Here is a 22,561-nt window from a genome sequence, read left to right as displayed (position 1 = left end):
AATTACTGTAATAGCTGGCTTCCAGGTGGAATGGCAGACTTCCTTCCAGTTTTCGGCACCTTACGGCATAAAGCCTCTGTGGAGGTCTTCTTGGCAGCTACACGCAGCGTAAGGTTCTGCACCTTTCTGGTTTATTTTCCAATGGCCATGATTTTATTTTTTTATCATTATTGTTACATTATCCTGTACATAAATGGAAATCTAATTCAAAAGTTAAATGAGTTCATAGATCTTGGCATTGTGTCTCGTGTACATGTTTCCTGTCTCCCAGTAGGACCATATGATGTGATTTGATGTAGGTGTGACTTTCTCTGGGGAGTGGGATGTATGGACTAGGACTAGCAAGAAGCCAGCACACAATTTATTCTGCAGGTGGTACTAGCTGTTATCAATGCTTGCTGAAGGGCTAATGCTTAAAGAAGGAATAATGTATGATTTTCAATTCTGGTTGTATAGATAGATGTCTTCCTGAATGCCATGATGTGTTTTAATTGTTTTTAAATATACTAGTTTAACCACTACATGTAAATTCTTATTTACATTTGATACTTTTAATGAAAGCTGTCTGGCAGTAGTCATCAGAAAAGTGTACTTTTGATGTACTCAGTATTTATTTCCCATTTGATGATAGCAAGTCCCTGCTAGAGCAGACAGTGGAAAAGGCTACAGTAAATGATATAGCAATGTTCTTGACATGCTGTATAAAACATGGTTGTGTTGGAACATGGTTTGTGTTGTAAAATTGGCTTAGGGGGCTCGGATGAAACAAGTTTCCTGTCACCAAGCCCCACTTTGCCAAGACGACATGTTGGAAATCGGGAGTTGGATATAGTTCTTTTCCTTTCTTTCCTTCTTTTATTTATTCATGTATTTATTTAGATATTTTGGCCTGCATAGTCCTTAGCTATACCAGCTTGGCCTGATACACCACCCAGGTGCTGCAGGGTAAGTCACAGCTGGGGTGTAATCGGTTTGTACTTTGTGTCCAGAGGGGAGAAGAATTTCCCATTGGGTTTGCCACTTTGTGTCTCATCATAGGAGGGTGCATTGCTGTTCTCCATTCTGGAGATGTCCAGTGCAAGGCTGTTTGTGGCTATGACTACCTGGCTGGCCAGTTAGAAGGAGATTTATGCTACAGCTCTTACTCAGAAAACAAGAGATGCTGTGGATAGCACAGTTTCTTCCCACATGTTCCAGGTAATCATTTTCTTCCACAGTTATAAGATGGGATTATCTAACATTTTGTGTGGTGTTATCTGTCTGGAGCTTTTGGAGCCTCTCAGTTTGTAGTTGTTCTGTTGAACTTATGTTGAGGGAGACAGGTGGTATTCACTCTTTAGAAACCGGATACTTAAAGGACTGGGGGGAAGAAGAGCACCTGCAGAGAGCGCACCTGATTGCAGCACAGTGCAGAGAAGTAATCCTCAGGTTGCAGCACAGGTTTCCAAAAAGAATTGTTTGGAGGAGACCAAAGAAGCCAAGCTGTGGCCCTGAAAATACTTTCTTCAGTAAAGGGCCAGTTTAAGGCTTGCAAAACTAAACTTCTTGTTAGCCAACACAAGATACATTTTGTGTTCAGTGGCAGTTCTGCAAGTTGTTCGCCAGGTTCAGTCTGATCTGGGTGTGTTTGCCGTGTTACCTGGATAAGCTCCTCTACATGCAACTGCACAGTACTGCAGTGACAGAACATTTGGGACTGTGCTGGGCTTGACAATGCAGACTTTGAAGCAGGCACAGGGCTTCTCTCAGTTCTTTGGGAGCAATGGGAGGATCACTTGGTTAGGGTTTGGCAGGAACAGTCTATCTGTCTGCTTCGTTTACAGTGATTCTTATTGAATAAAATTGCAGCTTCTGTTTTCCTGGATGCCTGTTTTCCTTTCCTGCAATGTGTCGTTCAGCGGTGCTGCTCACTTAGGACAGTCTTATTTATTGTCATTCATCTTCCATCCTGCAAATGTTGACTTTGAAGCCTCTGACTATTAGAATAGTAGTACCCAAGACCTACACGATTTAGCTACATGGATCACCAGAAAAACTTCCTCTTGATAGATGTGTAGTAGACAATGGCTCACTGGAGGCCCTCTCTCCTTAAACAAAGCTTGGGAGCAAGGGATCTTTGCCTGTGTATGTATGGAAATAGTAAGCGATTAATCATTAGTTTTTTTGCTTGCAGTAAGATCACCTTCCATCTCGTTCCTCTTCTTTATCTCCCTCCTGATCCTTAAAGATGAACAGGACATAGATGCATGTGTGTCACTTTGGTCTTTCTCCCCAGACTCAGTAAATATTTTTGTAAAATGAAACAATTGTGGCCTGGAGTGTTTCTGATTATCCATCACACTGGGCTGGAAAATATGTTTGTATCTCTTCAGTCTTGTATTGTGGACATCTCTTTTGATTGTTTTCACATCAATTCTGACTATCCCATTTCAGTGTTGTTTTATTATTTTTAGGATTTCAGACCTGCAGAACAACCTCATTCATGTTAAGGCTGATGTGTAAATAGAGACATGAGAAGAATCATTTTCTGGTTTTGTGACAGTTCTGTAATATTTGGGCTCTTCTCTGGAAGGTACATTGGAAGGTAAAACGAAGCCTGTTAAATCAAAACCCATGCCTTCTCTTTATGCACGTATATCTTCACTGAGGTATGAAGTAGTTCTAGCTTTTATCTGGAACAATACTTTGAATGTTGACTTGCTGGAGAATCTGTTGTTTTCCTTTCTACTTCTCATTTTGTGAAATGATTCATGACCATTAAAGCCTCAGAAATACCAAATGAAAGCCACAGTTCTTTTGTCTACAGTCTTAATCATTTTCATCCCCTTTTTCAAGCTTCCCTCTCATGTTTTGCTGGAGGACATCAGAGTATCCAGTGATGTTCAGCTGGGGTTTCAAAATAAGATTTATTTCCTTTCAGGAACATTTTTTTTCCTGTCTCTTTTCTCCTTCTTTGTTTTTTCTCTCTGATGCTTCATCTTTTTCTCTTCCCTGTATACAGAGTAAATTACGAGTGACTGCTAGGGACAAGGTGAGCTATAACAGTGGGATCAGTTTTCCTGTTGCATGACAGCAGACATACAGTTAACTGACCTTTTGAAATAACAGCGTTGCTGTCCAGGCAAGGAAAGAGTCAGAGGGTAGGAGACAGAATGATGTGGAGGGAGGAGGAGGAACACTTCTGTCTTAGCTAAAATAAATCTTCCAGTAGCCTAAAGGAGAGCATTTTAAAAGACAAGTTAGAGGCATTGCTTAACACCTGAGGATATTTGCTGACAAGCACTGATACAGCTGTCGGGTTCATGAGACTCTCCATAAGTGCTGGGATGTGCTCCAAGGTGGGGATGGCGGGTAGCACAGTAGAGTACCTGCTGGATCCCTCCTGCTGACTAGCCATCCTTGTCTGGCCCAGCAGATAGTTTTTATGGTGGTGTACTCATGCCTTATACTTGTTGTCTTACGCAGCCATGGGAATTGGGTGTCAAACTGGACCCACTGACATTCTCATGCAGAACAAGGAGGGAGTACGTGCCAGAAGCACGTCTGTCACTGGCTATGATTGAGAACAATGCCTGGCTGTCAAGTTAGATGGGTCTTTCCCTGGAAAAGACACAGGCAGATCTTCAGAGCAAGTGCAGAAGAATTCACTTAATGTCAAATATTGTTGTCAGGTTGTGACAGTTTTAAAATGCTGTATTTAGCTGTCACAGTGTGATGGAAGTTAGGGTTAGAAAAGCGCTCAGTGTTGCTGCAGAAAACTTGCATGTCATTCTGAACTCTTGACATGCACATAGGCCAGAGCCAAAGACACTCGTAGAGCTCCTCAGCATGTTATTTTTTTTAGTTGAACTGAGCCAGGATTCTGGGACAGTGGTATCCTGTCTGTCAGAGTAAGAAATAGTTATCATGTTAGGCTCTCTGCGTGGCACAAACATCCAGCCTCATTTATTGCATGGCAAAAATGCAATCAGAAGCAATCCCTTCTATATAAAAAGCATATTTTGCTTAAAAATGTGTACTTATCCTTTGTAGGATAAAAGGAATGATTTTTTTTTGTTTGTTTACTCTGAGTCTTGCATTGTTTCCTAGAGTTTCCTTTTAGGCAGATGAAATAAGTAGCTTCCAGACTCCTCCTCCTAGCAGTCAGGCAGCAAGAAGATTTCTAATTTGTGCACCAAATATCTGGCTTCTAGGTTGTTTAGGTGCGATTGGACCTCTGAAGATTGTGCAGTTCAACCCTTGCTCAGGGCAGGTGAACTTAGGCTGGGTCCAGTCAAGGACATCTCTAAGGACTTGACTGGACACTTAACTCTGTCCAGTCAAGGACATCTCTAAGGATGGAAATTCTTGAGTCTTGTGTTAGCTCCAGTGGAGTCAACGGAGTGGGGCCATTTTGTGCTGTCAGCATTTTCTCTGAAGTGCTGAGGAGTTTAGGGAGGTATGGAAAGCTGCTTTATGACAAAAGGTATAGATCTGATGGTTTCTCTGGAAAAAAGCTTGTGAAAGTTACTCCTTTTCACATTCTGGAGCCTTAGCTACTATTTCTTGGTATGTTGGTTATCTCCAGACTTAGAGGACCACGTGTTTCAGACTACACTACCATTTCTTCAGGTACTGTTTCTCATTCTTTTGAACTCCTGGTCCAAGCTTGGAAACACCACCCAAATTCTAGGTGGGAATCATCAGCAAATAGTTCTGGGTACAGTTGTAGCCACATAAGAAGAAAAGTAGGCAAAGCCTTTGAAAATAACAGATGGCTGATGATATTGCTTTAAATTGTCTATCTCATGACAGAAAACTGTGACCCTATGTTATGTTAAACATAGGCCAGCTGCTGCAGCCAAGGAGTTAACTGAAGTCCTTCATTAGGAATTTTCTTGCAGTGAAGAATCCCTGCACGTTTCTACAGGGAGAGGAAAAGTGGGCTGAGGGAGTGATGAGAAACCTTCCTCTGTGTCCCTGCACCTCAACTCAGCTGTATCTGGAGATCAGCTGTCTCCTGCCCACGCTGTCTCCTCTCTCCGCCTAATTTGAGACCCATGCTTTGGGTTTGTTTCAGCCTGGGTTACGCCAGCGTTGGTCAGTACATGGCAGTGCTGCTGACGGAATTTTGGCCTGAAACCTTGCTCGCAGCAATGCTGGAAACTCTTTCCGCCGTGGGAGCAGCTGGGGGGTGATGCTTTCTTCAGGAGTGGGTTGTCATTTCTTCGAGAGGTCACAGGCAGGGTGAAGAGGGATGCACAGCATTAGCACAGCCCCAGGCAGGCTACAGCTTGGACTCTGGCTGTGTGTCTGTCGGGGCCTTGCAGAGGACAGCCGTGATGGTGGAGGTGTCCCCGCTGCTCCTGTGCTGGGTGGTTTCTTCTTAACAGGGGTAGAGGTTCCCTGTAGTAGTTCCTGAAGAAATCTACTTTGATGCATGCAGATGCTGTCAGCCAAACCTGTCATTCTCAAGCATTAATTACTGGAATTTCTGGATGAATGTTTTTCTTTTCACTGTTGCAGTCATTTTCTAGTTGATGACTAACACCCTTTGATAATTATTTAACTCATTTTGCTACTGAATTTGTACTTGCATGTCATCAAAGATATAATATCTTGTTTATTTTGGAAACCTTTGATGAAACTGGATCAGTCAGTGTCTCTCAGCACTGTACCATTACAGAAATCCTTTATGGTTTACAACTTCAGAAGTGACTCCAAAATAAAGGGAAAGCCTTCCTCCTTTCCCTCTCCCTACCTCAACCTACCCCCCCCCCAAAAAAAAAAAAAAATAAAAAAATTGAGAGCATGTTGAACCTGTATTTTTCAGTGTTTTGTCTCCTTGTCTCCTAAAACTTCTACAATGGTCAGGACCCCATGAGCTTTAATAAACACCCAGTGAGACATAGTGAATTTGCTCCCCCTTGCCATCCCTGTCTCCATGACGGGCACCATGTTGAGAGCTCGCTGTGTTATGGGAAATGTGTTCTACTCTGCAAGAGGAGCGAGGCTGGGGTTTAGGAAGTGGGTGTAGGGCTGCTGCCTCCTTTGGTCCTGAGAGGATCTCAGGATCCCTCAGCTCTCCTCATCCCTCTTCTGGCTTGGGAGTGACAGGAAGTGCTGTGGGTGCGTTTTTACCTATTTTACCATTACAAATCAGGTTTTATTTTATTACTGAGCTCTGTAGTGCTGTTCAGGAAATCAGTTTTATAACAATATAAAATGCTTCTTTTTTATTCATAGCCTATAATATCAGCAGGAAAATATGTTCTATTAAACCCAGTGGTGGTTAACTGTTTAAATTAAATACTATGATAGAACCTTTTGAAATATGATTGGTAGTGTCCATGATTTTACATGAGGTAAATTGTTATCCTTTCAAATACTTTATTTACAGGCTTTTATTGCTATAGTGTTTGATCACCTCAGAAATATCAATGAATTTAACCTTCAAACTTAATTCCTTTTGAAGACATTTTACAAGTAGACACAAGTAAAGAACAACCCTTTCCTTCTCAAAGGAGCCTACAGTAGAGCTTAGAATTTAATACAGGTTTCTTTTATGAGCTAGACAGCAGCTTTCTGACGAAAAACTGTTCCACTGGAAAATGCACTTGTCAGACTCAAACTGTTCCATGGAAGTACAGTTTGATGACTCTTTTTCTTCCTTTTTTTTTTTTTTTTTTTTTTTTTCTTTTTTGAAAGCTAAGCAGGCTGCCCCAGAGTTGGAGCTTTTGGGATATATGGTGTAGTCTACCATGTGGACAGCCTCAAGGCTCTCAGGGTCTCTGACTTCACGGTTGCTGGCACATCTAGGTTTTCCAGAACCCCATTTTGGAAACAGATTTTAAAAGTTGTGTTTCTTCATGGCACAGATGTCTGCTCCTGATTCTTAACTTGGTCCAGATGGTCCCCAAAACCATGTGCTTGCTGAGACAGAAATTTGACAGAGTGTCTGTGTATCATTTTATGGTCAGCTGGTTATAGATTATTACCAACTTGGATCAGAAATGGGTGGTTTATACCTGTGGTTGTAACAGGTAGCAACAAACCCATTCTGTCTGTCTTAGTAAGTTCCATTATTTCTTCTGACCGGAGAAGGTGAAAAGCAATCTCACTTGTCTGCTTGCCAGTCTTACTTGGCAGATGATCATGGAGCAACATTTGGCATTGATGAACAGGGAACTCTAGGAAAGTTACATGGTTATAGCCCTGCAGGGAAGTAGCTGACATTACTAAAACTGAATACATTGGAATAATATGAATAAGAAGAGTGCAGGAAGGAAAAAGGGCCCTGCAACATGCCCAGTTGTGTTGCTCACGGCCTCAGTTACCACTTAGCTATTATACAAATCTCGTGAAAGATAATGGTAGTTTGCTTTGACTTGAGTAGTTTCTGGCCAAGCACTTAATGAGAGGACTAGGTGTCACTGAAGTTGCTGTAATCAGAATACCTGAAATTATATTAACAATGCAAATCCCTAAATAAATACAGTATAAAAATCTTGTTATTTAGAAAATGTGCATAAATAAATGTTTGTGTACACTAAGACTGTTTTTCTTAAGTTGCCTCACCATATGAGGTAACTGTTGTTTACTTAGCAGTTGCAATACTAGGGATGAAAAACTTTCTGAACGACCAAGGACAAAACAATAATAAAACTCCTTCCTAAAACAATAAACACTTTAAATCTGTCTCTAATCTGTGTATAATATTTTAATAAAGCAGTTTCTAGGAAGTACTAGTTTATAGATAGCTTTAGTTGCATTAATCTACTGAGTAATTGCTCACAATAGTAATATATTGTAAAATTTTCATCTGATAAGATTGAGACATACAACAAAAGGAGGCGTATTTTTTCATTTTTTGTTGCTATGCCTTACTAGCTTTACATGCGAGGATGCGTTTTATGCATTAAGTAAATGGGACAACTTACATTAAAAAAAAAAGTTATTAGTGAGGGGCATAGAACAGTTTAAACTTTTCTATTTTTACCAATGAAATCATAGGAATACTGCCACATCCTTTCAGCTTTTGTTGTAAACTCTTTTTGTATACTTTTAAAAAAAGGAAATATGGGTGAGAGGGATGGGATGGAAAGAAAAATTCCTATGGATCCATAATTTAAGAACTGCAAGAAATACTCATTGCAGTAGCCCTTCATTTTTATTTCATGTGGCACTATCTGTCTACATACACCCACATCCTTGATTTTTTTTGACAGTAAGTCAGTTTTGCTAATGAAGCGTTTGCATATTTTGGCTCATTTGGCTAATGTCATGATTGGCATGTCTCACTCATACATAGACATGTAGTTTTGCTCAGGGATAAAACAGGAAACAGTGACAGTGCTTTAGACTAAAGCAGAGAAGACAACAATAAGCTTAAAAGTTATTGTTCAAAAGGCACTGGATTTCTCTGTATTCATTAATGATGATGGTTATGATCCCTCATTTTGTATTTAAGTGGGTGTTTTGCTAGAAAACTCTGAGTTACTTTTTCAGATATGGATTGATAGGAGGCAAGTTTTGTCCATTCTGTTCCTGTTGTTCAGTTGTTACTGATTTGATTTCATGCTTTATAATGTCATCTTCAATTTGTAACAGTGTGTCACATAAAAAAAGCACAACAATCTAAGGCATACAGTCCTGCTAAAAACAATGCTTTTAATTATTGAAATGTATATTACAATGATTTACTTTTTCCATGTTTATAACTCTACTACAGAGCATACTTCTGTGTAAAAATAAGTTATATATATATTTTTTTTTTCCAGACCAAATGTGTGTGGATCACGTTACAATGCTTACTGTTGCCCTGGATGGAAAACTTTACCTGGTGGGAACCAATGCATAGTCCGTAAGTTAATCTAGTTATATGTTATGACTGAGGGTTTATCTTTGTCCCTGTGTATCAGGATATTTTTTAATTGTATACTAGAATGGAAATGTGTTTCTGTATGGTTTCAATAACAGCTGCACATCATTTCTTTACCATTTCAAATATATTAAACTAATATACAGAGTTCTGTGGGCTACAATATAGTGATGTGATACCAATATTTCACAAAGGATTAATGTCATCCACATGTTCTGTTTAAGTCTGTGGTAGAGGGATTCAAGGGGTGTGTGGACTCTCAGGAGTGAGTAGCTGTGGAATACGTTAATCTATTTAAGTAAATGGAAGGAGGCAACAGCACTGGGCCAGCAAGTAGATTTGCTCTGCTTGTTTGGACCATATCCCTGAAATATATATGTAGAAACGTAAGTGTATACATAGGTACATCATGTTGCTGTATACATATCACTTGTAATATTACACTGTCCCAGGGATAATTCCATAAGCCTGATAAGACCCTCTCAAGAGATACTGAGGCAATGTGCTCTCAGATGGTAATTATTACACTGCTGTGTCTGTGGTGCAGCAATAAAGAGAGCATTGTAATGCTGCATAAGAGCCATCCTTCCTCCAGGAGTCATTTGGTAAAATGGACCACGGTTTTCCTTTTCCAAGGAAATCTCCCTACATATCTAGCATAGCCTGTGGCATGTTCCCAGGCTTTTTCATAAGAGACTGGATGTTTAAATTTTAGTTGTTTTAGAGTTGGAGATGAATGGCAGGAACGCTTTTGGATTCTGTTGTACACAATTTAATGAGTTTATAACTGGGTGTCATGGAACTGAATGAATATTTTCTATGAGTTTTTTTTTTTTTTTTTTTTTTTTTTTTTTTTAATGTGTCTGGGCTTTTTTTAAGCATGTTTTAAAGGCATATATGTTTTGTTTATAGCAATTTGCAGACATTCCTGTGGGGATGGATTTTGCTCTAGACCAAACATGTGCACGTGCCCAAATGGTCAGATAGCCCCCTCCTGTGGTTCAAAATCTAGTAAGTATTTCTTCTGTGTCTTTGATACTGTTTTGTGTCTGTGAAACTAGTAAGGTATGTAAGATAGTTCAGTGCTCAATATTTAGGACAAATTACTTCTGAGTTACCAGATGTACTTGATCACAGGAAAGAAAGTATAGCCTCCTATGACGAAACTGAATAATGACTCGGAAACTAGCTATTGGAGATGCTCTTCTTTGCCAAATTAGTTTTATTAGATGTTATATTTTTTTGCCATTTTGTAACACTAATTCCAGTCTTTGTTTGCTTTCTGGAAAATCTCTTATCTTTATTCAACACTAGATATGCATAGATACACCATTTAGAAGTTGTAATAATAGAGAGGTCACTGTTGGCAATTGGCTAAATTTATCTTGCTTTGTAATTCTTCTATAATTTTGGGGGTTACTAAGCCAGACACTATGCCGTCTTTTACAGACATAGGCCTACTAATTTGCAATGAATTAATCGAGTATTATAGCATTTCCTTGCCAGGCTCAGTATGCATCTTCTGAATCTAATGTTGCTGAACTTACTGAAGTGATGGTTTTGTAGATGCTGGAGGTACAGAACTGGGCAAAGTTTTTGAGTGGAACAACTTTTCATTGACAAAAAAAACAGATATGTTGAAAATGAGAATTTTCAGAGGTGACTTTGTCTAGAAGTGTTTGAATTTCAGTTTTTCAAGGAAGGTTTCCTAGATCCATAATAAAATAAGTTAAATGCAATTAATACAATGAAACAAAGAGCTCAATGGTTAATCATGGGTAGAGTATCTGATATGAAGTAGGATCTTGGTTGGGATAGTGTCTCAGTTTGTATCTGAGATGCCAGCTGTAATCTCAATTGTATTCTCATATAAATATGGTGTTTATCTGTTAGATATAGAAGTCTTTGATCTTTGTACAAACTAGGTAGTTTTGAGGATGAAAAGTGAGGGAATTTTTTTTGGTGCAAATGTCCATAAGTATCTGAACAAGATATTGACTAAAGTCAGTGAGGAATGCACTCAACTGACATCTGTAATATTATGAAAAGCTGTCATCCTTTTCATTTTGAATATCTTTTCAGACTCAGTGTGTAGTCTGCTTTGTCCCCATATTTTACTTTGCCATTTTTCTGCTTTCCTGGTTGAAAAGCTTTCCTATATAACTGACCACTTCAGTTTGAGGCTTTAGCATCCTTTTCATGCAGTTAACAGTGGAAAAACTATAACAATTGTGGAATGTAATGGAATGGCATGTACTAAAATGGTAAATATTGTTCATAGTTCAACCCCTTTCTCATGCTCCTGTGATGTGTGTTAGTAAGAGGCTGGCATGAGGAGGGTATGGAGCTGTGAAGCTCCCATAGAGTACTGGAAGGAGAAAGAGTACAAAATGCTGAAGAAACGTCTATGTTGTTCATTCCTGCCTGGGTTTGCAGCTACTGTTTTACCAGGTGCACAATCCTTAGGCCTGTAATCTAGTAAAGGAAAGCATGACTTTCTCCCAAGTCCCATTCAGAGTACAGAAGAGATATATCCCTTCTACTATGTTTATTTTGTGTTTTGGCACCTTTGTAAAAGGTTGGAATAAGTGGGCCTTAGTATTACCTCATTTTGTTTTAGGTCACAATGAAGTATTTTATGAGTCAAGACTTAAAAAGAAAAATAGAGTATGAGTAAAGATAAAGTTGTTCTTGTGGTTCTTCTTCTGGCTTATTCTACCATTGACTTCTTTAGTTTTAGCTTTTATTGGAGTTGCGTGCATAGATAAATGGTCCCAAAATGACTTCACTACAGTTCTTAATGAAGCAGCTTCTAAAGATTATACCTGTTAGCTATTTCGGTAATTGTTAATTACTTCTAAGTATAGATGTTCTACCAATGAAATGCTTTAATCAGTGCTAAGATCATCTTCCTTATACTGCTGCCTAGGTCTATAAGGCCTACATTAAGATGTTGCTTTTCTGTACACTATACCAATACATTCAGCAGTTGGTGTAAAAAATACATTGTTTATTTCTCATTTATATATGCAATAGCTTAAGATATTTTTGTGTGTGTGGTCACATCCTTTATTTAGTAAAGCAAACCAATTCTAAAAAGAAAAGTGTCTTCAGTTGTTGTAGACAGAAATGACTGTACTGCCTCTGTGCACTATTGTGTAATAACTTTTATTACCCAACACCTCATTAGGACTTACAGAACGTACACTTTTTGAAAGTCATTTGCTCTGTTGGCACTGTAGACAAAACCCATGAATACATATTTACACAACAGACCACAATGGCTTAGATATGGTATTAGGAAACAAAAGAAACATAAACATAAAAAAATTCTGTTTGACATCAAAGGGTTACTGTCAGCTTGCATTGGCCACAACTCATATTTTGTCAGAATATGCATTCATAAACCAATTTATTAATTATGTTTTAACAAATGGGAAAAAGTTCTTCTAAAGTAATACAAAAAATTAAAGTGAATGATACCAAATATGTTAGTGTGATTACCAGATTGAATGAATCACGTCAAATGATCTATCAGTTCCTTTTATCCAGCATAAAAATCTGGGTAGTGCCATAGATACTTTTTTTCTTTTTCTTTCAGACCTGAAGGTGACACTATGGAAAGAGTGCTGTTACATGTGTTGTCCTGAATACTGGCAGATAGATGAATGCCAATTGTCTTTTTCTGTGTGCAGACATTACATTACAGCACAGGTTTCAACAAGTTTGTTACATTTAAAATAGAAATAACAGGTACAAGTGAAAATAATGGGACTTGGCACAATTAAAAATAATGGGTCCTGATAGGTGAGACGTGTTTGAGTCTTCTTTTGGATATTTTAAGCTATGTCTGTGTTCATTACTTAAGGAATTAGTAATGGTCACAGGTTTTAAATTGTGTACAATTGCAAGCAGACACCAGATGCACGATAGCTCTGACAGCCTGCTGAACTCAAATAATTAATGCAGACTGGAAAGCAAAACATAGCCTCCAACTTTGATGCCTACACAGGTCAACTGTTGGGACTTCCCTGTTACTAATCAGCTTTAGGAATTTGATTAATGGTTGAAAAGATCAATGCATGGTTTTCTCAGCATAGATTTTCATGACATCAGTGAACTTGCTGGCTGGGCAGTGGTTATCTCTGGGTAATTCTTGATATTTTGGGTATGTTTACAGTAGGCATGGAGATAAAATTGCCATGTGTAGAGGCATCCCCCAACCTGCTGTGTGTGGCACTGATGCGGCAGCGATGGAGGAAGTCATCTGCCCTGTTTGGTGCTGGCTCTGTGATGGATACTACTGTCTCCCAAACCACCCAGGGCGTGGCTGCTTTGGCACCTCCTTGTGCTGCAGACACATGCCAAGATCCTGCCCTGTTGTTAGAGTAGTTGCTCTGTTCCTGTGGAAGCTGGGTGGGGGGGGGAGGGGAGAAGTGAGGAACAGAATGGTCTCTCCTTTGGCTGCAGGCCTTCTGCTGCTCACAGGGTTATGGGTCAGGTCAGACTGGTCTTGCTTCCAAATGTATTCCAAGTTAGAATGGCCTGGGTTGGCCAAGGCAGAGCAGACTTTTGCTGACACGGCTGCCTCGGAAGGTGGAAGCCATGGCAGAGGCAGTGAGGGCTGCAGTGGACACTGAGGGTAGCAGCTGAGGGGAGCTGCCTCCTGTCAGGCCAGTTACACCGCTTGAATGTAAAATGGGGCCTGCCCCACTCCCCCTGCCAGTGGCTTCAGAGGCACCAGCTGAGAACAGAGCCAATTTGGGTGGTCAGTCCATGAGCGCTGGTGGAGCCATAGTACTGAGGTTTTCCTCAGAAAATGCCTGCTGTGAATGGGAATGCCCAGCATTTCTGGGGGCCCCAAGCCCAGGCCATAAGGTTTGTACCCCCAGGAGGCCACTCTCTGGGATGGGATGTAAGACATCTGATCAAAACCCCAGAGTGCAGCCCCTTCACTTATACTGCTGCTCTCAGAGGTGGTAAAAGGTCTTGAATTTTGAACATTTCCAGAGTTTTCAAGACTGCTGTGGGTTTACACAGCCCCCTGGGCAGTGAGGCAGCTGCTGTCTCACAGGGACGCAGCTCAGCATCCCAGCCTGCTGCTAGCTGCCATCTCCTGAGTCAGTTACTCGACAGGGAAAGCACGCTGAGCATCTGGGATGTGATGAGGCCATCATTCCTTGTTTACAGCTCCTGGCAGGCAAAGCTCTGTGTCATGCACGACCAGACTTGGGAGCATTTCCTCTTCAGTGGCACAGAGAGACAAGTGGCGGCCGCTCCTGCCAGTACCCTCTGCTGCAGAGTGCCCTGGGCCCCAGGTGCCAGAGTGCTGCTCCATTATGTTTCTTCATGTCATGATCACAGACCCTTGTATTTTTTAGTTTGGGACTGCTGAGCTGACAGTGTGCAGCTTACCTGTTGGCTGCTTAGTGAGCTCATGAATGTTTCATGAGTGGTTGTCATGTGGTACATTCCGTATGATGAAGTTTTTACTCAATTTTGCTGAGAATTTACTAAGAAAGTCAGAAACCGTTATGTTTAAGTGTGCAGCTTGTAGTTTGTTTCACTTTGGATAGTCAGTACAAACATCGCCCACACACCAAGTGTATGTGTATGTTAGATCTTGCTGGATCTTTTTGCAGGTTTATAAAGTTACATTCCTGCAGTTACCTCTGTTTTGACTTCAGAAATTTCCAGTGCAGGCTGTTTACAAGTTGGACCTGAAAGAGAACGAAAATTTATTAAGAGCAATAATGTATTAATGTTGTTAATATTTCCTATATGTGCAAAGCTGTATGAATTGACTTACCAGCCTTATGGTGATTCCTGTGATTTTTCCTTGAGTCTCGGTCAATGTGATACCTTGGAATAGGTTATTTCATTTAATGGAATATCTCCACTGCCATTAATGGAGTTGTTCATATAACTGAGAATAGACTTTGCACCTGCATTCATATGATACTTGTCAAAAATGCAATCTTAAAATCCTCATCTAAGCTCCAGACAGCCTTCGCATGTGTTTCTATAAACTTCTGGAAGGCTAATATTTCAGAATAGTCAGTATGATTTTGGAAATACTATTTTCAACATTCCCATGAAAGAGGACAGAAAATAAATAGCTTACTGATTTTATGTCACTGATTTTATTACATAGTTATAAGGTAGAAAGCTCACTGATTTGAATGGTTCATTTTAATAATTATGATTGGGTATCCCAGCAATCTCCCATAATGATTTTAGTTTAAAAAGGAGGAAGAAATATTTTACCTTGGAAAAATTCCTTTGAGAAGCAGTAAGACAAATTATGGAAACGTGCGTGTGTGTTATGTGCAAAACCTTTCCTTATCCCAAAATGGGGAAATATACTTTACTGTTACTTGAACAAATAATATGAAAATCATCATATAAGCTACTGTTAACCTTTTTATCTCAAATGTAGTTCTAAGTATTTAAATGGCTTTGGTCTTCATGTGGGAATGGAAATTAGCTCTTGGCATAGCTTGCTCTAATTGAAATCAGTTTGTGGTTTTCAAGTTCCTTCCCTGCTTCACAGATGATATCATTTCCTATGCTTTTTGTAATCCCCTCTGTTTTTCTAAGATTGTATAAAGCTAAGTTGAACTACACATTTTAAAGTAACTATATACCTTTTTCTGACCTACTTAGGACATTGTCCAAAAATCTTCACCAGATACTTACTCTGTATTTGCAGACAATTCTACTTTTTTTTAAGGAATGTTAGCACATTTTTGTTTCCTGAAGTACATCCAAAGCAGAACAAAGGTGTATCATAAATATGAGACACATAAGAAATGATAGTCTTACTTTTATAACTGAAGAATCAAGTGTACTAGTGTTTTAAATGCTAGAGATTATTTAAAATCATTTCTACAATTGCATGTTCATGTTATATTTTGTGGATTCATATTGCTATAGATGGCAATACTGCTAAAATTATTAATTCTGCTTAAAAATTAAAATTAAATTCCATGCACGTACTTTTGAACTGTAAAAAGCCAAATGATGCTTAAGGGCTTTGTGCAACAGGAAAAATTCAGTGGCTGGCACAGCACCTGTTAACAACAGGCTCTGGCAGTACATGTGATTTGTATTTTTCAGTCCTGAACATTTCAGACAGCATGGTGTAGGTATCCAGCACTCCATCACAACCTACCAAAATGCCGATCTGCCTGTAATCCTGTCTGGGGAGGAGCCTTTCATGTGGTTCCTGTTAAGAGGGAAACCATTTCCCAGCTGTGTACTGAGTGTCTGCCCCTGTTAGCAGCTGTGTCAGGCAGCAGGAGCTGTGAGGAGGACTTCATCAGGAGACCTGTGTGTTTCTCTGTGCCTGATGAAAAGTCTGACATACTTTAAGTTGTTCCTGACCTCCGGTTGAAAAATATGTTTGTCCTTGTTATTAGAAAAACACAGCACGTGCTTTTATGTTTTATTGGCTTGGGACTTGGGCTGTTTGTTAATCATAACAAATGGTGGGGCTGCTGCTGAGGAGAGTGAGCTGTGTCGCACCCTGGTCTCTCCTCTTTGCAGGAAGGACTTAGGGGAAGCGCTATCTGTAAGCTCCTCAGGCCACGGGCACTGACCTGGTGGCAGCATTATGTGGTGATGGGGTAAGCCCACAGAAAGAAAGTGCCCTGTTACTTTTCCTTTCTGTGCAAGAAGTCCTACCTGGGCAGATCCATTTCTTGTGTTATGTGTCCTGGCAGAGCCAGGCTGTCCTCAGGAGCTTTCTTATTTCCTTCCCTTTAATGCTTCCTTTTTCCATTGCTCAGATGATAAGTTTCTCTGCTTGGTGGTATCTGCCAGAAGTTTAATACTTTCCCCTTGCTGATGGTCTTTTTTTTACCATTGCAAACTAGAAGATGAGTTCTGTGCATCTATGCTCATATGAAATGCTGCTGACTTCAATGGATAAGGGTGGTTTCAAATTCTTGCACAATGACCTGTATTCCTGAGGAACTGTAAATTCGTATTGTTTTCTGTACTGCCATTTTAAATATCTGTTTTAAAATATGCATCTTCTGTTTCTAGCACTGCTTTCTAGTTCATATAATCAATCCCTAAAAATCCTTTAGCAGATAGTTAAGTGTTTCTTCCTGTCTTGGCTTAACTGAGGAAAATCTCTTTTCCTTTCAAGTACAACACTGTAACATCCGGTGCATGAATGGAGGTAGCTGCAGTGATGACCATTGCCTCTGTCAGAAGGGATATACAGGAACACACTGTGGACAGCGTAAGTATATTTTATTTGTATAGATACTTCATACAGTTAAATAATTTAGGGATGTGTGAACTGGGCACCCTTTAACGCTAAATTTCAACTGATGTTGAGCTTGTTTTTGATCGGGTGCAGTGGAATTTTACAGGAAAACACATGACTTTGTAATGAGTGCCGAGTGAATTCTTTCTGATCAGGACTATTAAAATAAACATCATTTGAATTCATAATAATGGGATATAACTTGATCCTATAGTTCTCACTCTACATTAATTCCCATTGATCTACAGGGCCTTACATTCTCTAGGGCAATAGGCCATGAATAAAGAATTTATATAGGATTCAGTTTTTGTCTTATAGACAAAATTGAGCTCCTTAATACAAATCCTTGTTTTTGTTTCAAGGGTTTGCCTCAGAGTTAGCTATTACATTTTAGGAATCTTGCTTATTTTGATGTTATCTTGATGGAGTTATCAAGACTCTCAAATTGATCTACTTCGTCAATGAATCCTGAGCCAAGAGCATTCTTGGATCCATTGCATAAACCCTCTACCAGCCTGATTCTGGTAGTGTTGTTCTTCTTGGCTGGAATGCTGTGAAGAAACTCAAATAAGGATGCAGGCGCTGCTTTTAACCAAGGCTGTCATGTTGCTATCTAGTGCACTATTGGTCTGACAGGGAAAATGTGTTTAGCCTATTTAATGAAAACCTTTTGTGCTCTGCTCTGTCAAAGTCAATGGCACACTTAAAATGAACTTCACTGAGACCATGAATTTACGCTAATAATCTGGAAGAGGATCACATGGTGAAAGGATTAAGAATTGTATTTCTGCCTTCTCTGTGAAATATCAAGTGGATAAAAGAGGACAAATGGAAACGTTCTTTCTACTAAAGTGAAATGTGAAATGGAACAAAGAATAACATTACTCAAAGAGCATCAAATTGTATTAAAAAACCCTTTTTTCATGTGAATGTTCCTTTTTCTGATTATCTTTGAGAGCAATTGCTTTTGAAGTTCATTATGAGAAAAAATTGTACTTTATCACAGTGTAGTACAAGGAAGAATATCTTGGATTAACTAAATCAAAATAGATATTGTTTTGCAGTTGTAGTTGATATCATGAATTATTAAGCATCAGCAACAAGCCTTTTAACACTGGATTGTTATTTTTTTTTATTATGGTAGAGGAGCAAATACATTTTTTTAATCACAGAATCACAGAATTTCTAGGTTGGAAGAGACCTCAAGATCATTGAGTCCAACCTCTGACCTAACAGTCCCCACTAAACCATATCCCTAAGCTCTACATCTAAACGTCTTTTAAAGACCTCCAGGGATGGTGACTCCACCACTTCCCTGGGCAGCCCATTCCAATGCCTAACAACCCTTTCAGTAAAGATCTTCCTAATATCCAACCTAAAACTCCCCTGGCGCAACTTTAGCCCATTCCCCCACATCCTGTCACCAGGCATGTGGGAGAACAGGCCAACCCCCACCTCACTACAGCCTCCTTTAAGGTATCTGTAGAGAGCAATAAGGTCGCCCCTGAGCCTCCTCTTCTCCAGGCTGAACAAGCCCAGCTCCCTCAGCCGCTCCTCATAGGACTTGTTCTCCAGGCCCCTCACCAGCTTCATCGCCCTTCTCTTAATGTGTTTGAATAGGCAACAATTTAGAGGATTCAGAAATTAAGTTCCTATCTGCAATCTCTACATTTTCAGTGTTGTTTCATTGAAAGTTTGAAAGATGTTATTTTGCAGTTACGGTATTGTCTAGTCATCAAAGAGGCTCTGAGAGGTTGGAGAAGCTGTGCTTGTTAGTATGTTTATGTTATGCTCCCTTGAAAAGATGAATTCATTATACTAATGAGACCAGGAAATAGCAAAAGATCAGAAGCAGATTCTGGAAAAAATGTATCCTGGCCTGTTATGTTTACAGTGTTTGCTAGTTTACCTGAGCTGGTCAAGTATGTAGTTTCCTGTCTTTCTGGAAATAACTCAATAAAGACTACTCTTACCTCCCCTCTGATACAGCTGTCTGTGAAAGTGGATGTCTAAATGGAGGGAGATGTGTGGCTCCGAACCGATGTGCTTGCACCTATGGCTTTACAGGACCCCAGTGTGAAAGAGGTATGTGCCCTAAAACAGTGGAAAAAATTTTGATTTTCAAACTTGCTTAATAATAGTTTGAAAATACCAGTGCCACCACACATTTAGGTAGTAATGTTGTATTGCTGTCTATCAGTAAGGTAAAATAGGACTGGCATTCTTGTAGAATGTGAAGTACAGATGTAATACACTGGGATGAAACAAACATGCTACTGCTTAGGGTCTTTGTTTTGTTTATTTTTTGCTATGAAAACATTTCAGTGGGAGAGCTGTGAAATAAATATATATATATATATATTGATAAGTGTTTTTGTACAAACTTTGAATAATTTTTAAGTCATCAGAAAAGCTCATATCTCTCTGATACATTTACTTACCAGTGGTAAGCAGCATGTTGCCTCTGTGTTTGGCATGTCTTTTGGCAGAGTTCATTCAATCCTTATTTCCATCTTGTACAGTTTTATTGTTATTGTTGTTGTTGTTTTTTTTTGTGTGTATGTATCCATAGTGATAACAGCTGACAGATATACCAACTACCTCACCTGGTATATTGTTTTCTTTTTTTTTTTTTTTTTTTTTTCCATGGAATTAAAACCAATTTAAGGGATCATTTGAGAGAGATACAGCAATCAAGGTTTAGGTATAAGCTTTCTGTTGAGTTTTGCAATCTTAAAAATAACACTTAATTTGATAGAGTTATTGATTGATTTGTTTCTTTGGAAATTCATACATACTACCCATACAAGAGGTTGTGTTACATATCTGCAAACCTGGGACAGTATGGGTAGTACTGACCTGATTTTGGGCTTGCATGTACAGGATGTGTTTAGCACACAAAGTTTTTGGCAGTGAGTATGCCAGGTGCTCACTGCTGTTGGTACTGCAGCTGGAGTGATGGCTGGCATTTCTAAAAGGGCAGCGTAGGTGGTGATGCAGAATAACAAATAGTGGGGGACAGAAATGTTTCGCTCTGAGCTGGAGCAGACAGTAGGATGAAGCAGGTATTTGCTGCACTCCCTACAGCAGATAAAATTGTTTTGTTGGCATTGTCTGAAGTCTTGCCAGTTGTCCACTCAGATGTTGTAGTAGTTCAAACTAGTGCTGAAGTTTTTCTGAAGACCGAGGAGCAGCTGTGTTCTGACCCTCGTGATCTCATCAGTGGAGAGAGGAGTAAGAGGAATGGAAAATGTTGTGTCTTTGGTTAGAAGTCTGAAATTTGCATAGAATAAAATCTTTATAGGTAATGATTGTACTGAATATTATTGCAAAGGCTTTGAAATTCAAGCAGTGAGTGCTTGTTTGTTCTCCGTGGGTGAAGGGTTTGAGCCTTCAGTCTGGTGAGGAGCTACAGTGCGCAAGTTCTAAAAAGGATTGTTTAAAGCTGCTTTTACATTGCCTGAATTCGGGCTGATTTCACTCAATCCACTTAGGGCAAGTTTCAAGGCTGAAGCCTGCTATCAGCTTCAGTCCTGTCCCTCAGGGCTCCTGCTTTGTGTCAGGTGGAACAAGAAACTGATGGCACAAAGCAATTTGAGCCAAATCATACCACCATGGAATGAGGTGGAAATCTGTATTTTAAATGCATCATCCATAAGCAGATTTTACTTAGAACACATTTTTTTATTCTATATTTTCTCTTTTACTGATAACTAGGCATTAATGAGCTGTAGTATTTCTGGTTAAAGCTCATTGCAGTATTGAAGCCAAATGATAGTAAACCTCTTTGCCTTCTTCATGTATGATGGCATCACCAGCTGGGTTGATGAGGGAAGAGCAGTGGATGTCACCTACTTTGACTTTAGCAAGGCTTTCGATACTGTCTCCTGTGACATCCTGCTAGCAAAGATGAGAAAGTGTGGGATAGAGGAGTGGACAGTAAGGTGGGTTGAGAATTGGCTGACTGGCTGAGCTCAGAGGGTGGTGATTGGTGGTGCAGAGTCCAGCTGGAGACCTGTGACTAGCGGTGTTCCCCAGGAGTCGGTGCTGGGTCCGGTCTTGTTCAACATCTTCATCAATGACCTTGATAAGGGAATAGTGTCTGCTCTCAGCAAGCAGGCTGATGACACAAAGCTGGGAGGAGTGGCTGACACGCCAGAAGGCTGTAATGCCATTCAGTGAGTCCTCGACAGGCTGCAGAGATGGGCAGGAGGAAACCAAATGAGGTTTAATAAGAGCAAGTGTAGAGTCCTGCACCTGGGAAGAAACGACTGCATGTATCAGTACAGGCTGGGGGATGACCTGCTGGAGAGGAGCTCTGAGGAGAAGGACCTGGGGGTCCTGGTGGACGACAGGTTGACCATGCGTCAGCAGTGTGCCCTGGTGGCCAAGAGGGCCAGTGGGATCCTGGCGTGCATTAAAAGGAGTGTGGCCAGCAGGTCAAGGGAGGTGATCCTCCCCCTCTACTCTGCCCTGGTCAGGCCTCACCTGGAGTACTGTGTCCAGTTCTGGGCTCCCCAGTACAAGAAAGACAGGGATCTCTTGGAAAGAGTCCAACAGAGGGCCACAAAGATGATATGGGGCCTGAAGCATCTTCCCTATGAAGAAAGGCTGAGAGACCTGGGTCTGTTCAGCCTGGAGAAAAGAAGACTGAGAGGGGATCTCATCAATGTGTATAAATACCCGAGGTGTGGAGACAGAGGGATTTGGCCAACCTCTGTTCAGTGGTTTGCGGGGACAGAACAAGGGGTAATGGCCACAAGATGAAGCACAGGAAGTTCGGCACCAGCATGTGAAAGAACTTCTTCATGGTGAGGGTGACAGAGCACTGGGACAGGCTGCCCAGGGAGTTTGTGGAGTCTCCTTCTCTGGAGATATTCAAGGCCCATCTGGACGCCTACCTGGGCAGCCTGCTCTAAGGAACCTACTTTGGCAGGGGGGTTGGACCCAATGATCTTCCGAGGTCCCTTCCAACCCCTACAATTCTGTGATTCTGTGATATCTTCCCAGAAAACCTCTGAAAGTTGGCTTCTTTCACAGAGATTTCCTCCGGCCTCTCTACCTAGCTGAGCTAATATGTTCCCCTCCTCTAAAAAGGGTGTGGTGGTTTTTGGTTGCAGAATCACATTATGCCATCAGAAAAATGTTTTCTGAAGATAACTTCAAGTATAAACTAATGTTGATTTTAGTAGGAATAACTTGCATTGTTAAGCACATGCACCTGTGTAGTCATTAGGGCTTTGTCTGGCTGCGTATGATTTTACACATCTGTCAGCTAAAAAAGAGGTCCATATTTTGAATCTAGCTCTGGAATGTTATGTGGATTTGTGACATTCCCTAGTGGGCTTCTGATGTATGTGTATATGGATGTTATCCAGTAAATAGATAATAGAAAAAAAGTAACAAAACAAAACTAAAGCTTC

At 40.2% G+C, this 22,561-nt stretch overlaps 1 protein-coding gene across 2 annotated transcripts in view; it reads left to right on the top strand.

The window, feature by feature from the left end:
- FBN1 (fibrillin 1) overlaps positions 1–22,561 on the top strand; it is a 158,501-nt gene that overhangs the window by 4,729 nt on the left and 131,211 nt on the right. For both annotated transcript variants that reach the window (XM_082768900.1, XM_082768899.1), the window contains 4 exons: positions 8,760–8,842; positions 9,773–9,871; positions 17,016–17,111; positions 19,128–19,223. In XM_082768900.1, coding sequence (XP_082625026.1) covers positions 8,760–8,842; positions 9,773–9,871; positions 17,016–17,111; positions 19,128–19,223 — 374 coding nt within the window. The remainder of the gene's footprint in view (positions 1–8,759; positions 8,843–9,772; positions 9,872–17,015; positions 17,112–19,127; positions 19,224–22,561) is intronic.

Source organism: Aythya marila, assembly GCF_965140915.1.
Source record: "Aythya marila genome assembly, chromosome: 11".
Taxonomy (NCBI): Eukaryota; Metazoa; Chordata; class Aves; order Anseriformes; family Anatidae; genus Aythya; species Aythya marila.
Note: the sequence above shows the minus strand (reverse complement) of the source record. Positions and strands in the feature narration are given on the sequence as shown.